Consider the following 16,875-nt stretch of genomic DNA (forward strand, 5'->3'; position numbering starts at 1 on the left):
CTAGTGATAAGTGGATGGAACTGCCCGTAGATCGTGAATCAAGGGCCGACCAATTATGGCGTTGTATGCGGAGCTTCGATCTATCACAACAAATTCTGCCACTTTAGTTACTTGTTGATCTCCCTCGCCGATGGTAACAGGGAACGAGACACACCCTTCCGCGCTGACTGACTCCCCTGCGAAACCGACCAAAGGCGTCGGGCTGAGCTTCAAGTGCTTCCTCTCCCACCCCAGGGCCGTGTAGGTCGAGAACGATAAGATGTTGGTCGACGCTCCACCGTCGATAAAAACTCTTCTCACTTTCACATGATCTATGAGTGGGGCGATTACTAGGGCATCATTATGGGGCATGTGCACTCCTTCGCCGTCTTGGTCGTCAAATAAGATCGGCATTGCAGGCTCCCTGGGATACGAGGTACAAACCTCGTGTGCCGCTTCCCAAGCCAAAGCTTTTCTCTTCTGCCCCAACTGTCCCCCACTCGGGCCCCCATGGATGGTATTTATAATGGCGGGACGATCTTCCTTCCGTCTCGGCGGGGGCGACTTCTCTCGCTTGTCCTCCCGAGCCGACCCCTCTGGCTCCGCCCTTTCACGTCTGCCGACGTATTTTTTCAGATAACCCCTCCGGATCAGATCCTCAACCTGCTCCTTCAAGTGGAAAGAGCGTGAAGTGTCGTGGCCATGATCCTTGTGGAATCGGCAGTAGAGTCGCTTGTCTCGTTTCTCTGGAGGTCGGCGGAGCTTTTCTAGGGCTACGAAAAGCGCCTCCAGGTCGGTATCTTCGGCCGCTACGTAGATCTTCGCGATTGAGGCGTTCAGCAGAGTGAACTTGTCGAACTTTGGCCCTCGACGGCCTGAAGGGTCCTTCTCGTCTCAGCGGCCTCTACTCTTATTGTCGTCGGCCCGCCGAGAAGAGCCCCAACCATCGCTGCGCTGCTTCTTGGGAGGAGGGGACTTTTGGTCCCGGTCCTTACCACGATTGCTTCGCCGAGCTCCATTGGCTCTCCACAACTCCAAGTCGTCGATGTACTGGTGAGCTCTAGCAAGCATCTCGTTCAGGGAGGCCGGTGGTCGGCTTCTGAACTCTATCGTCAAGTTCCTGTCGTTCAAGCCCGTGGTGAAGTACATCATGGCGATGTCATCGGTGCAACTTACCACTTTGACATGCTCGTCCATGAACCGAGCGATGTACTCCGTCAGGGACTCGCTGTCCCGTTGCTTTACTGTTCCGAGGTGAGAGGGCGGCAATTTCAACAACTGCCGAGCTGAGAACTGGTTGATGAACAACCTCCTCAGCTGTTAGTAACTGTCGATGGACCGGGGCTTCAACTGTCGGTACCACAATCTTGCCGAGCCTTCCAAGGCTATTTGAAATGCTCGGCACTTCATAGCGTTGCTTGCGGCCAGGAAATCCATCTTCCCCTCGAACACCTCTACGTAGGAGATCGGATCTCCAGACCCGTCGTAAGAACTCATGACTGGAGCCTTGAACCTCGGTGGGATAGGTGCATCCAGGATCGCTTGGGAGAAAGGCGGTTCCTCTTGCTCGGCCACGTGATGCGGGTCCACAGGCCTGCACTGTCGCTTGAGATCTTCTATCTCCCTCTAAAACTGATCCCGAAGGAGGTCCACTTCAAACCGGAACAAATGGTCAGCGCGGGAGGACCTCTCTTGAATGTCGACCACTGGGCTTTCCTCCTCATCGTCAACCAAATACTCCTGATCTCCGGGTGCCACTACTCGTCGCCTCGGCGTCTCGGCACCTCGGCCCTGATGGGCGTTGGAGCTATCGAAAGATGCCAAGGGAGTCCGAATTGGTCGGATCCTCGGGCGTCGGCCCTCGACCCGATTGTCCTGCTGATGGTGGTCGCGAACCTGTGCTTCCAGGGCACTGCATGTCCTCACCCGTTGTGGCTTTCGCGAGGGTGCTCCAGCTCGGGCCTCCCTGCAAGGTCGGAATTGATACTCCGTTCTTTGGGTAGGATGCATTTGTCCCTTTCCTCGGATGAGATCCCTGGAGACGGAAGAACCAGACACCACGCTGCCTCTCTCGACCGCCTCGAGTCTTGCCTTGACTTCCCTGAGCTCGGCGATCACGTCGGCTACCATGACGGGGTCCATGCCCGCATCGGCACTTGCCCCGGAACGTGCACCCGTGTTGCCCCAACCGCGGAGGCGAGGTGCGCGGGGCGGCAACCCGTTTCTCTGAGGTTGCAGTGGCGGGAACTGATCTGAGGCGAGGTGGAAGTCCCGGACTGCTACTGGATCGGATGTGGCCGGCCGACCTCCATTCTCCTTGACCACCCCCGCGTGGGGTCGTTGTTTGACGATGGGAGTTCCGGCCACCTGAGAGTAGGTGAGTCGAGGATGGGCTCGAGAAGTGACAGCATCCCTCATCGGAGAGCGGATAGGCGAAAGTTGAGATCGTGACTGCTTGGAGCGGGTTTGGGCCATTGGCTCAGATTGCAAAAGGTGAGGTTGACTTCTAGATGTGTCGTTCCCACAGACGACGCCAGATGTTTGTGCCCGAAATTGCTGAGCTCGGATGTAACGTAGATCGGAAGATTCAGGATGAACTGCGGCCAACGGTCCAACACCTTCCCAGAAGACTTTGGAGTCCTGCAAAACAAAGTTAGCACTCAGACGAGCAAGTCAGTTCTGGGCCGAGCTAACTTGCCGAGTCTATCTAGGATTGCGTACCTTGCATTTAAGGCAAAGGTTTCTATTTATAGAAAATGGGCCTGACAGAGGTTCTGACACAACCTTAAATCGCGGCGTGTTGTCGGGTACGGAAGGGACACTGTTACGGACTTTGTATCGGCTCAGCTCGGCACTATAGGTCCTACCCTGACTGCCGACCTGAGTATTTTGGAGCCGCTTTCTCCATTTCACCCGCGTGTTTAACTAACTCACCTTTTCGATCATGACACGTGGCAGGTCAGGATTCGCCTCCAACACTATTTAAAATAATTTTTATTATTATTCCTTTGTAAACGAAAGTTCAAAACTAATGTTAAATTTTTCAGGAAATAAAGGTTTATGGTTTGTATCCAAAACATATCTAGGGAAACAAAAATAAAAACTAAATAAAAGAATGCATTCAAACTCATTTACAATTCGACTCAAAATAAATCAATTTTAATTGAAGATTTAATGCAAAAGAAACTAATAAAATCCAGTTGACTCGTACACCAAGTATTGAAAAATATCAGCCCGATTCTGTACCTGAGAAAGGACCTGATCAATTTCATTAACTAAAAATTCAAAAAATATCATTCAAGGAATGTTTCTTATTTCTTAGGTTTCAATTTTACTGAGAAACCAAAGTGCTACAGTTTCCAACTTGTTTTAAAACATAAAATATATATATATAAATTTTATTTTTCTTTATTAAAAATGAGGAAACCAATACAAGAGATGAGAACGTTACCAACGTCAAAGAATCCATGGTATTGTATATATATAGAGTTTTATCATTATTGAATTCATGGTACTATGGTCATGCAATTTTATTTATTTTTAATTAAAAATGAGGAAATCAATACAAGAATTGAGAACGTTACCAAGGCCTGTTGACGTTGATGGCGAGTGCGCACGGGACAGTTGCTCGTAAAGTTAGCATGCTTTATGATGGCCTGGTGCGTGCGGTTGTGCTCTCCTCTTTGTGTGATTTGGTTCCAAGGACTATGTGCCAAATATGATCATGTCATCTCCCTCTTTCTTGCAAAAGGTTTATCCTCGAATCAAATTTGTAACCTAAACATAAAATAATCAAGTTAGTGTGTTTAAAATCAAGATTTATCTTATACTTACCTTGTAGAGCAATCTTGAAGTCTAATCATACTCCCTTGAGTCTTCCTTTAATTTCATTTTAAAATATCTTGTTCTTTCCAAAATTGCTTCAAAATCCAATCATCTGGTTTATTGACTTTATGCGTTTGGGTTTCCTTGTCCTCCACAAGGTGCTTGACATTTTGAAATTAGGTCGGTAGCCATTGTTGTGGTGTCTTGAAAGCGTTATATAAAGCGAAGTAAGGCCCATTATAACTTTCCATCATAGTGAAACATGCATTTGCACCGGACTAAACTAAGGTTGGGGAACATTTTGACTTTTCTTTCTCTATCTCGTATTTCTTTTATTATTGATTAAACCGTGTTCTATTTCGTCCCATGGAAGAGATAACGAGATGGATATTCTTGTTGGATAGCTCTTATTGGAAGACTGCACGTCTTATTTCTCAACAAGTCCCTAGTTTTGATCGTGTCATGTTTTTATTTTAGGACACTCATACATGGTTTCACAAACACGGTTCGATTGGGTTCATCATTATTACAAAAGGCCAATCCAACTACGTATGACGAACCAAATCTTGAAGCATTGAAGATTAAATTTTGTAGCAGTGAATTAAAGATGAAGAAAACAAGACAAGAAAACTTATTCAAGACATACACGTTCCAATTTATTCCATTATTCAATGTACAGATACACACAACAAACACATGGACGCATATGTTATTAGAAAACATATATTACAGACACACTGAAGGTAAAGATCATTACTTGATCTACTCCGTGGACACTTTCACTGCATTACTACTCCACGAATTCCACACGAAATAATCATTGCATTTTACAGCATTGTAGGGGCAGTCTTCAAGACTGAAATCTTGCTTTCTAAAACACAAACTTATCTCATGCAACTGCACGTCACCACTCCAAAAGTTGTTGTTGCAACGAAGGGCTGGCCACTTTCCCGTTGCACTGTAAATTATGTTCTCCACATCACTCCTCGCATATAAATTTCCGTTTGGATACACATTGTAATAATTTAGAATACCCAGCACATCGTAATTGCCATATACAAACAGCCCAAAATCAAAGTAGTGGAACTGGTCCAAATACGCGTAAGAACAAGTCCCATGCAATGTCCACTCGTGGCTCCAAAACGGTGGGTCCACTCTGTGAACCACGCTTGGCCAATCTTGGTGCAGCCTAGCTCGGATACTGCTATTCAGCTGAAGAATCAATAAGTGTGAAGCTAATTTAAGGGGTGAAAAATACTTTAACTCCTTAGCGGTAAGAAGTAATCTTCTCTTTAGCGTCGTGTTAGACAACTAACAAAGAGAAATGCTGAAAGAAATATTTTTTTTCCTTTAAATAATGAGTTTTTTCAATTTTTCAATAGTGGCGGTCGTGGTCCTCACCATTAAGGAACCAAGTATTAAAAGTGTCATTTTGTTATTGAATTTATTAGGGTTTAACTATGGATAACTTGAGTTATTTATCATACCTCGAGACTTGAAAAATCGGTTGCACAACATTTTAATGACAAAGAGAAGGGATACATTTTGAGTGATTACCGATAGGTAGGTATCTCTTGCTTACCACCAATAAAATTTGAAAACTAAGAGATAAATAAAAGTAAACAATATGTATTTTACATTGGATCCATATTGGATTACCTTTTTTTATTGTTAATTAATTTTAAGATGGAAGCTATGAATATTGATAAAAAGAGATTTAAGTATAATTAATTTTTTAAAATCACCGTCCAAGTGATATGTACCTTAAAAATAAATTTAAAATGATTTTAGCACGATCAAATCACTCTTGCCACTGTCAAAATCACTTCCCTTCCCATTGATTATGTTTGACAAATTAAAAAATTGATTTTAGAAAAGTTTAAGGGTGTGTTTGGGAGTGATTTTGACATGGCCAAAATAACTTTTAGAAACTACTTACCTTTCCATTGGTCATATTTGACAAATTAAAAAATTTATTTTAGATTTTAAATTTATTTTTAAGGTATAAGTTAGATGGTGATTTTAGAAAATCAATTACATTTGAATATCTTTTTTTCAAAATCATTAATTCTACCATCACTCTCAAACACACCCTTAAACCTTCCTAAAATTAAATTTATAATCTGTCAGACGTGATCAATCGAAAAAAAAAAGTGATTCTAATCATAACAAAAGTGATTTTCCCAAACACACCATAGGTACGTGAAGTTGATTTTAAGAACAGTAATTACCTGAGTACCATCGTAGGGCGGAGTACCAGAACATACAGCATCTCCAGACAATAAGCTGGGCCACACGCCATGAATACTGAATCTCTCATCTGGAGGTTGCACACATTCATCTACAAGGGTTGAACTGCTACAAGTTGCGGGCTGCCATTGCAACACCACCTGGTAGTAATCAAATTCATTCACACCTTCCGACCATCCTATCAATAACAACATGCTCAAAATCAACACAATTTCTGATCTCTTTGCCATTTCTGATAGCTTAGCTAGGCTTTTGGTTTTCGAATCTCAATGGGTATGACATTTTTAACGAATTAGTGGTATTTATAATGCTTCTTCATCCTATATTATATGATTGATTATTATTAACTGTTTTGTAAGGTTTTCGTTTTCGTTTCTAATTTTCTTAAAAAATTTAATTATTTTACAATTAATTATATTTCTTGTTTCTTATTTTTTTTTCGAACATTCTCACAATTTTATGGAACTTTTTGAAACAACCAAAATAAGTTTCTTTCTTTTTTATTCTTATTTTCAATTTGTTTTAAAACATAAATAAAATGATTATCCTATCATACTTGAACGGATGGACGTTGGAGCCATGAAATTCATTTTTAAAAAATGAATAAACAGAAACAACAAATAGAAGACAAATCCTTTTCTGTCCCTTGTGCATTATTATATATCTTTTCTTTTTCACGGGCATCGTGTGACGGGATTAAGATGTTAATTTTTAAAAAATCTTTTATCTTTTTCATATGCATCATGTGATGGTATTAAGATGTTAATTTTTAAAAATTAAAAGAAAAAATAAAAGTCATGTTGAATAGATTATAGATTTAATTTACTCGGCCATGTGATGTGATTAACAGATTAAAATAATATTATGAATTAAATATCTGATTTTTGGATCATGTGATGAGCGTTGAAATTCAAAATGAATTGAAATCTTAATTATTTCCAAAGTTAATGTCTATCCTGAACCCAGGATAACTACTAATAATTAAAAAGTATTAATAATAAAATTACTTGGCCATGTGATTAACAAATTAAGGCAATATTGTGAATTAAATATGTAATTTTTAGAACATGTGATGAACATTGAAATACAAAATGAATTGAAATTTTAATTATTCCAAAAATCCCAAGATAACTACTAATAATTAAATAATAATAATAATAATAAGTACAATATTTTTACAATTTAAGCCTAACTCAACTAAAAAGTCTTCAGCTCCTTATATTATAATAAAAAGAAAATTATCAATTATATTTTTTCCTATAATTGTTGTTTTTTTCTTTTTTGAAATTTTATTTCTGTCCCCCAACTCAAATAGTTGTATCTAATACGTCTTTAAACTTTAAAAATTTTTTAATACCATCTAAAATTTTATTATTATCTCTAATATGTTCATCAACTTTGTATAAACTATTTAATATGTCCTAAAATTTTCATTATTCAAAGATTTATCTAAGAGTGACTAAATGTGGTCCATTATTGTCACTTGTGGAACATTATTATATAGTCCAGAGTTGAACACCAATGACGTGAACAATGAGCTGTCCGAGGGGAATCTTAAATTTTGTGAGTATTTGTACATAAATTAGATATATCATATTTAATGAGTAATAACGAAGCTTCAGTTTTTGTTGGCTTACATTCTCACTTTATGAATTTTTCGTTTATTTTTTTTTAATTTTTATTCTTTGAATTAAAAAAATTTGAAAATTTATTTCTATGTTTAAAACAAATAATTAAGACTTTTACATCTAGGGATTTTATATTGTAACTATATTTTTATAATAAATTCAAACTCTTAATTATTTCCAGTTTTATTATTATTTTTTTTATTTATATAGGTAATTCAATCGTATTTTATTTTGAACAAATTAATCTCAAGACATAACTTTTTTTGTTTTACAATAACACTTAGTATTTATATAAAACAAACTAATATCATGCATAATCATTTATTATAATTTAGTTTCAACATTACTTAATCTAAATGTTTATAATAAGTGCATGAAAAATTGGATTTTTTTACCTCTAAGTTAGAAAAGATCTATCAATTTTTAGCATAAACTTTCAATTTAATCGAATTTAACCTTAAATTTAGATAAGGGTCGCAATTTGACAACCGATTAATTTTTACTAATTCACTCCAATAATTAAAAAAAAGCAACGTAAAAATTTTAAAAACCCTAATTTAATAACAAATAAACTTTTCGAGAATTAAGTTCGAGTAATGCACAAAATCTAACACTATCAAAACTTATGAATTAAAAAAAATCCAACTCTATAGTTACTTTTCTAATCATATCAATTTTGTACCAAATATATATTTTAAATGCATGTTGATAAGTATAAGAATATTTTTTTAAGCAATATTATTCGAAATGAAATTTATTCAATTGCCGTTATTATGTTTTAAATTTGTATTATTGCAGATTATTTTTTATGATTTTTGTGATACTAATTTCACATCTGTCAAGACAATATTGAAAGTTTTGCAGAGTAAATATGATACTAAACAGACAAAGAGGGTCAAGATGAATTAATTCAATAAGGAAATGAGAATCCGACAAAGGTAAATATAATATCTTTTGTTGATAATTTACCTAATGGCCAAATTCCTAAGAATACTCATCTAAAGCCAAAGAAGAGCCGGATGAAAAATAATAATAAACCACATTTTTCAAAGAAGAAAAATAAAATCAAAGTGAATAAGAACCAATACATCCTCAACATTCAAGTTCAGTTTGTTTTGTTTGTGGTAAGAGTGGGCATGTTGCTCGATTTTACAAATTCCGGAAACATGAACCACTACCTCAGGCTAATGTTACCAAAGAGCCATTTGTGGTTATGATAACTGATTGATATATATATATATATATATATATAAAAGTGTTGATGGATGGTGCCAACAGACATGTATGCTATAATAAAAATTAGTTCAAAGTTTATAGTCATTTTAAGGAGACTAAAATAGTAATGCTTGGTGATTCTTGTACCACTCAAATTATGGTAACCGGTGATGTTGAGTTAAAATTCATCTCTACAAGAATTTTAATTCTAAAATATGTGCTTTATACACCCTCCACGAAGAAAAATTTGATATCGAGCTATCTTCTTAATAAGGTTGGCTTTTAATAGACTATAGATCATGATTAATATATGATAACTAAAAAATGAGTTTTTTTTTTGGGAAAGATTATGCATGTGATGAAATGTCGAGATTATTATTTCATAAGTAAAGGTTCAATGCATGATCATACCTTTATGATAAGTAATTGTCTTTCTTTTGGTCAATTGATTTTAATTAATTTAAATATAAAAAATGAGCAGGAGAGTGTTGTTACATCTTAATATTTACTATTTATTATTTGTCAGAGTTTTAACTTTTAAATTATATATTTTTTTAATACAACATGTTGGGTGGGAATCGAACACACAACCTGTTGATTGGAAATATATGTAAATTACACTGAGTTATGCTCGCTTTGATAAGTTAAAAAAAAATTATTTATTTTTTCTGCACGTTACTAGATCTACAAATCTTATAAATACACTCTAACCACACTTTCAATTCATACCCTACAGCTCACACAACTCATTATTTACTTTCTCCAATTTTTTCTATTTTGCTTCTTTTAGAGCAATTAGTTAATATCACGTGCCTTGCACCTGGTTTTAAATATTTTAATATAATATCTCTAACAATTTAAGATATAAAATTACAACTAAACATGAAAAATAAGTATTTATTAAGATGTGGAGGGCAAAATTGGAAGGCAAAGATTCTTCTTCATAACTGGTACTAGCAACAATCGTGTGCAATCGTGGAATTAAAGGTTTGTTTTCCAAATATATTAAAAATAATGTTTAGAAAATTTACGAAAACTTAAAAGGCAAAACAACTTTACCATTTGATTGTGATGTTTCATCCATATGCAGATGATAACCTTTCTTTGTGTAACCACATCTAATGGATTAAATTCTCTCAACGAACATATTTACATGAATAATTTGCTCTTGTCAATAAATTTTTGAAAATTTAAATTGCAAAATAGGAAAACAAAAACCCTTATAATATGAAAACTAATACAATAATCTAATATGTAAATAATTAATTTAACAAATCAAGTAATAAATATTCATGGTTAAGTACCCAAGTTAGTTAATAAAGACATAAACATAAAAATAAACATGAAATAAGGAATTTAAACGTAGTTATGACATATACAGCAACAATCAAGAGTCTATATTACCAAGAATACAAACATTAATAAACTAAAATAAATCATTAATATATTAATATAAAAATGTAATTTTATACTCTACCTCATCATCAAATCAAATAAATTTATGGATTCTTAGATCTCTAGTATTTCTCTTGCAAATAACGAAAAATTTTCATTGCAAGAGAAAATCCTTCATAAACATTTTGAGAGGGAAAAATACACAATTTTATGCATGGTATTTTCTTTCATGTTATATAGATGTTTGTAATCACACCTATTTGGGAATGGATATTTCATTTCATCAATCACACCTCTTGGCCGATTAACTTATCTATCTAAAAAAAATACATCGGTCTACTATATTATATATAAACAATTATCAATCTCAATCGCACACATATGTGAATGAACACATCACTTCTCTCAAGAGATACCTCGACCCAACAGTTGCATCCAATATAAGTTTCAAATGTAAAATAGGTATTTATTAAAAAGTGGAGGGTAAAAATGGAAGCAAAGATTCTTCTCCATAACTCCATTTATATATACTAGTTAATATCACGTGCATTGCACGTGGTTATAAACATTTTAATATAATATTTTTAACAACTTAACATATAGAATAATAACTCAACCGAACTTTTAAATTCACTAATATTTTGTTTCAAATAAAATATATTTAATATAATATTTCTACCAATCTAACATATAGAATAACAACTCAACGGAACTTTTAAATGATACTAATATTTTGTTTCAAATAAAATATATTATTCGTTGTCAATTTTTCTTTTTTAAGAAAACAACAATAATCTTTTTGTGTGTTTTCTTAAATTATTTACTCATTCTTTTATCTTTTGTATATTATGTAATAAGGAAGAATGAACGAAAATTAAAGAATTGAAATTTGAGAGAGAAACTAAATACTATGTATGTCATGAGATCATTGAAAAAATGTGGAATAAAGAATCACATGACCAAGAAAAATAAAATAAGAACAACAACAATCAAGAAGTCGTATTAAGATAAATAAGAAAACTAATATAAAATATAACATGAATATATTTTAAAACGTGCAAAGAATCTTAACTAAATATTAAATCAAACTTGAAAATAACATTAACTAAATATTAAAACACGAAGGTATTATGAATATATAACTTAAAAGTAATCCACATAAAAATATTAAAATAATCTAAAAGAAATAAAAGTCGAAGATAATACGAATACATGATTTTGTTACTCTACCTCTTAATCGATTAAATATGTTTTTTGAGATGGTTCAGTTTTCACTCACAAAAATAAGAAAAATTTTCATTAATATTTTGGAAATGAGTTTTAGGTCATAAAAGAAAAAGACATAATCTTTCATTTTATAGATTATTTGTTATGACACCTATACGTGGATAGATGCATCACTGAAATTCATTTTCGTCGCTTAACCAGCAACAAAATCAAATTTCATCACTGCACAAGCGACGAAAATTGTTTCGTCGCTGCAAGAAGCAACGAAAACGTAAATCAAATTTCGTTGTAACCAAGATTTAATTGGGCGCCACTTTTGGCGCTGTTTTGGCATTGTACGACGGAACGCCAAAACGACGCTGTTTTAATTTCTCCTTAAGACAACTTCGTTTTGGGGGGGCGACAAAAAGTTTTTCGTCGCCCAACCCCTTCAAACCCGAGGCCCCCTCCCTTCTCCTCCATTTTGTTTTCTTTCTTCTCCTTCTTCTCCCCTTTTCGTCTCCACCGCTGCTGCCTACCTCCGAGGTGTTTTTGCCGTCGGTTAGTTCTTAGTTTTTGTGTAGAATCGTTCACGGTTTGGGGTCTCTTTTTGCCGGAGTTATTTCATCGATTATTCTTGTGCATCGAAGGATTTACCACTAGGTACAAATTTTTCTCTTTTCATTTTATTTAAAGTAGGATCATTGTTTCAATTGATTTACAAATGTGCTATGTTTTATGTAAATAATTTAATTTGTTTTAAATATACATGTATGAAATTTACTTTTAATTTTATTTAGACTTTGCTTGGAATTATTGATTCATTCGTTGTTGTGCATATAAAAATTTAACACTATTAATTGGTGCAATATTTTTCACTTTTGATTTCATTAGATGCTGTCTACTCGTATTATGTTTGAAATTGAGTTGAAATTTTATTTAGAATTTGCGAATTTTAAGAATATTGTTATTAAGTTATTATAGAGTTAAATTATTAATGAAATTTGTTTGTTTAAAGTTTCTTTTTAGATTATTCTATGTTTGGAATTAGTTTTGTTGCTTAGAATTTACTTTAAATTATATTTTAATATATTTGCTTTTGTTTGATATAAAAATGATGATCTTACCCATTAGAATTTGTATACGGTTAAAAAGTTTAGGATCGTTAAACTTATGATTTTGTGGTATATTTTTTTTTAAAATTCATACTTACATTTGTTTAATTATGTTGTGATGAATTGTATTATACTTTGACTAGGAAAAGTTATGGATAAAAGTTGGATAAAAAGTCCGGATAGGTTAAGTAGAGAGGGTTTACACGTTGCCCACGTAGGAAATGCCAAAACTTAGTATGGAAACGACCATGTGATGTTGAAGGTCATTGTACTCATATGGAATGTGTCCTTATTATAGGATATGGACTTTTCTTGGGGAAACTCCAACGACGAAAACGTTTTCGTTGCTAAACTTAGCGACAAAAATCATCACTGGTACTAGGGATTGGCCTTTTCGTCACGCGTGTCCACTAATGATGGCTTTCACACGATGTGTCTAGCAACGAAACTACTTTCGTCGCTATTGACCATCAACGACGAAACTGAAACTTCAACGACAAAATATTTTCATCTCTGAAGCTCATTTTCCTATTTTGGCTCTTAATATTCTTGAACTCTCCATGTAAACCTGTGAGTTCTTGAAACTTCTAAACCCAGTTCTTCTGCAACAAAATATTATTTACACTTATCGACTAAAATTACTTGGTGTCCCATTAAATTAGTTTTATTTATATATGAGAAAGAATAGATTTTGTAATGGATAAGTAGAATTTTTTCAAAAACGCAACCCCAAAATGTGTGACCATTCTTTTTCTTCTGAACCTTTTTACTGTTCATAATTATCATAAAATCCCCAAATTAGATTACATAGGTCAATTACCATATATATATCCAACACTGTCGGAGCGTCCTCCAACTATACGCCTTCAGCATTCTCCTCCACCGCGTGCTTCGTCGCCTCACGTGCCGCTCGATTACAGCTTCTACCACAATTGGTAAAGCTCAACTCTCTTAGATTCTTCGAAAAGGCAATAATTTCATCAATAATCAGTCCTAACTGAGAACGATTTTCCTGGTTCCTTGTTAGCTTTAATTAGGGTGAAAACTCTAAGGGAACCAGTTTCAATAATCCGTTGATTAAAGCCCATTTCTATTGCATACATATATTTTCCCTGCCATGGCCTTTGCTTCATCTACCGAAAGCAGACCCCGATAACACTATAAGAAGGTAAGATAAACCTCTCCCCTCAATCTAAATATATTAATGAATCAATAATTTAATGATATATTTAGTTCGGTAAACAAATGTTTTATAAAATGTCATAATTGGAATTTTGAATTTTTTATGCACTAAAAATAAAATTGATAATTTCGAAAAAGATCAAGGACCAAATGGTGGGCTACCTAAAAGATTACGAACCTTTCAAGTTAGATTAAAAATAAAAGTAATAATGTGATGACTCACTGCATATTTAATTTTTAAATCACAGTATTAGGTTCACATGACAAATAATGAAACCCACTCCCCAACAAATTTTGTCATCTTTCAACGTCGTAGTATCTATATCTTTTAATTATCTACAGAGTTGTAAAGAATAAAACGAAATAATTGCACAAGTTTAGCCAACGAGTACGAAGCGACAACCCTCACGTTTCTAATACTATATTCTAAAAAAAGAGAGAGATAAATATGATTATTTATTAGCATAAAACTAATCTAGTATTCGATGTCAAAAAAATAATAATAATAGTAAAAAAAGCTTATCTAGTGTTATAATGTTACAGTAGTTGGGACTTATGCTCTAAAGTGTTGACCACTCGAATGAAGCACGTTACTAAACCAGACGTTTGCTTTGAGCGCTAGGAATATTGGTAGGAAAGAACACAATCCACAATTGGATGTTTTCAGGTGGCTCCTGTAGCGTCGACCACTGTAAGAGCATGTTGTAGTTGAGCTTCTAACGGCTACATCACTACTTCATTAAATGTAGCCCGTGGAAGGTTTGGTAGCTTGAATATCCCTTCGAAAAATTAAAGAAATCTTAATTCATGATTATTCTAGAATAAAAGTCATAAAATTTCAGAACAATCAAAACCAAGGATCTAAGTATGAAAGAAAACCAAAATCTATCAAGAGATTAGAATTACCTATAACCATTAGATAAATTGACCATGAACGACAAGAAGTTGTGGTTTGTGGTCTTCCTCAAATATGCAACCCGGACCAAATATGGGCAATACTATCTATTTGATGGGGAACAGAAGTGTATTGGGGACCATAACCATATATTTATAGGTTAATCTTAGGGTTTCTCATAATCCCCTACGATTAATGAGTTGGTTTCTAGTCAGCAAGCCACACCACTAAATGGGAAGTCATGAGTCAATCACTTATGTGCCCATAAATAGCTCAAATACAATTGCTCTTTAATTTGTAACCCACATATGAATTAATTATTAAATTAAATTCCAACAATCTCCCACTTGGGTAATAATTTTCTTTATTAGCAATTATATTAATTTATTATTTAGTGCACAACTCAATGCTATTAAAATAAACTTCCCTTTAATCACAATCTGGTCCATCTTGCATATCGATGAGGAAACAATCGTAGGCTAATGGTACAGGCAATAACCTCTTCAAGCCCGTAAGCTAAGCAAGGCAAGGAATGGATTAGATGGGCCGTGCCAGGGCGATAGGCGCGCCGCAGTCACGCATTCGAGTAAGAGCTTTTGCCCAAAGCGGCTTTTGTCACATGTATAGTCGTGACTCAGCCTTCAATGATTACCACACCAAATATACTCAATGACATGGATCAAGTGTAGAAGAACAACATGGGAATATGATCTAAACATGTCTATTCCCAACTGATCCAACTTTATTCTTTAAGGAGATCAAAATTTATGGTCGAAATTGACCAAATATACTAAATGACATGGATCAAGTATTATGCTCGAAAAACATTTTGTGAAAGTCCTTAATGAGCAGATCCGCAATGATAGAGTTGCATTTCTTTAGACACAAAAACACTCTGAATTTTCTTTATCACCTAAACCTCAAATATTCATATAAAAGCTTTTATTGCTGTAATATGGAGAAAAACAAATCTTTGTCAAAATAACCTAATGACAAAATTTGACAACCATATTCTTAAGTTTGTTGCCACATACAAAATGCTATGAACACAAACTTTAGTGGTAAAAGGAACTAAAGTGACTCTCTACCACGAGATAGTAGTATCCTCTAACCAATTACTGAATATAGCCTCAAAGGTCGATCTAGATGGCAACTCAAATTATCAAAATCAAATAGTCTTATGATATCTAATTAATATGATTTTGATGAGTGAGCATGTAACCTTTTTTGTTAAGCACCTTATAACTCTTTAGATCCAATTAAGAGTCATCCAAAATTGCCTTTCATTCTTGATATGAATACTCCAGCGGAAGCATATAGGCTTTAAGCATGAATTTTCTATTTTACTTTATTATTCAAGGGACTTCTATTGAAATTGAGTTTGTCTCCACTAGTGATTTCAATATCCCCTAGTGCATAAATCTTTAAACTAGAGAACTTGCAATAACTTTCAACATAGCTCTTTTGTGAATTCTAAATGTTACCTGAGATTGATCTTACAATATCATTTCACAATATAAAAGAGATATGTTCATGCAAGTTTTCATCCTCTAACAAGCCTTTATTATGTCACAAACATTTATATTAGACAAATAAATTTACTCACACTAATCCTGTAATTCATAATTATTATTCTTATTACCTTCTGATATTACATATGATAATATCAATATGTAATGAAAATTATGAATTTACAAATAAAAATTCCTCATTGAGATCACAGATGAATTATAAACCTTTTGAAACTTTATGTTACTATATCAAAAGTCTTCAAAATATACAAGTTTATTGATTTCATAAATTATACAATTAAGAAAGCAATCTTTAGATTCATCTAGCACATCTCAAAAAAATTATAAATATTATTATTTACTTGTAAGAACTTTTCAAAAAGTCATAGAAAAGATCTCAAAAAATTAATATCACCTTTAAGAATTGAAACCATAACAACAAGATGAGCCTTATATTTGTTAACAATTCATTTTAAAAGCAATATAACAAAATGTAAAATATCTTCGTTGGTTATTGTTTCACCACATTCTTTATGACATTAATTTTTCTTTTTAAAAAATAAGACTTTGTTTGACTTTAGAGAATCTTTATGATCAAACTTAAATCTTTATAATCATATTTCTCATATCTCTTCTAATTATTTTAATGACATTTTTAATGATGTTGAGTTTGT

At 34.1% G+C, this 16,875-nt stretch overlaps 2 protein-coding genes across 2 annotated transcripts; both read right to left on the reverse strand.

Annotated features, from left to right (window-relative positions):
- Positions 1–1,176, reverse strand: LOC148211931 (uncharacterized). The gene is made up of 2 exons (XM_088122954.1): positions 888–1,176; positions 1–788 (listed from the first exon to the last, which is right to left on the reverse strand). The coding sequence occupies exons 1-2, from the start codon at positions 1,174–1,176 to the stop codon at positions 1–3; spliced, it is 1,077 nt and encodes a 358-aa protein (XP_087979080.1).
- A 3,259-nt stretch (positions 1,177–4,435) lies between these two features.
- LOC111023418 (ribonuclease MC-like) lies at positions 4,436–6,348 on the reverse strand. The gene is made up of 2 exons (XM_022300848.2): positions 6,036–6,348; positions 4,436–5,016 (listed from the first exon to the last, which is right to left on the reverse strand). Exons 1-2 carry the CDS (start codon positions 6,282–6,284, stop codon positions 4,567–4,569), a joined length of 699 nt encoding a protein of 232 aa, XP_022156540.1. The 5' UTR covers positions 6,285–6,348; the 3' UTR covers positions 4,436–4,566.
- Between the last annotated feature and the right edge of the window lie 10,527 nt (positions 6,349–16,875).

This window comes from Momordica charantia (assembly GCF_013281855.1).
Source record: "Momordica charantia cultivar OHB3-1 chromosome 4 unlocalized genomic scaffold, Mcharantia_2.0 BLBB01000004.1, whole genome shotgun sequence".
In the NCBI taxonomy this organism is placed as follows: Eukaryota; Viridiplantae; Streptophyta; class Magnoliopsida; order Cucurbitales; family Cucurbitaceae; genus Momordica; species Momordica charantia.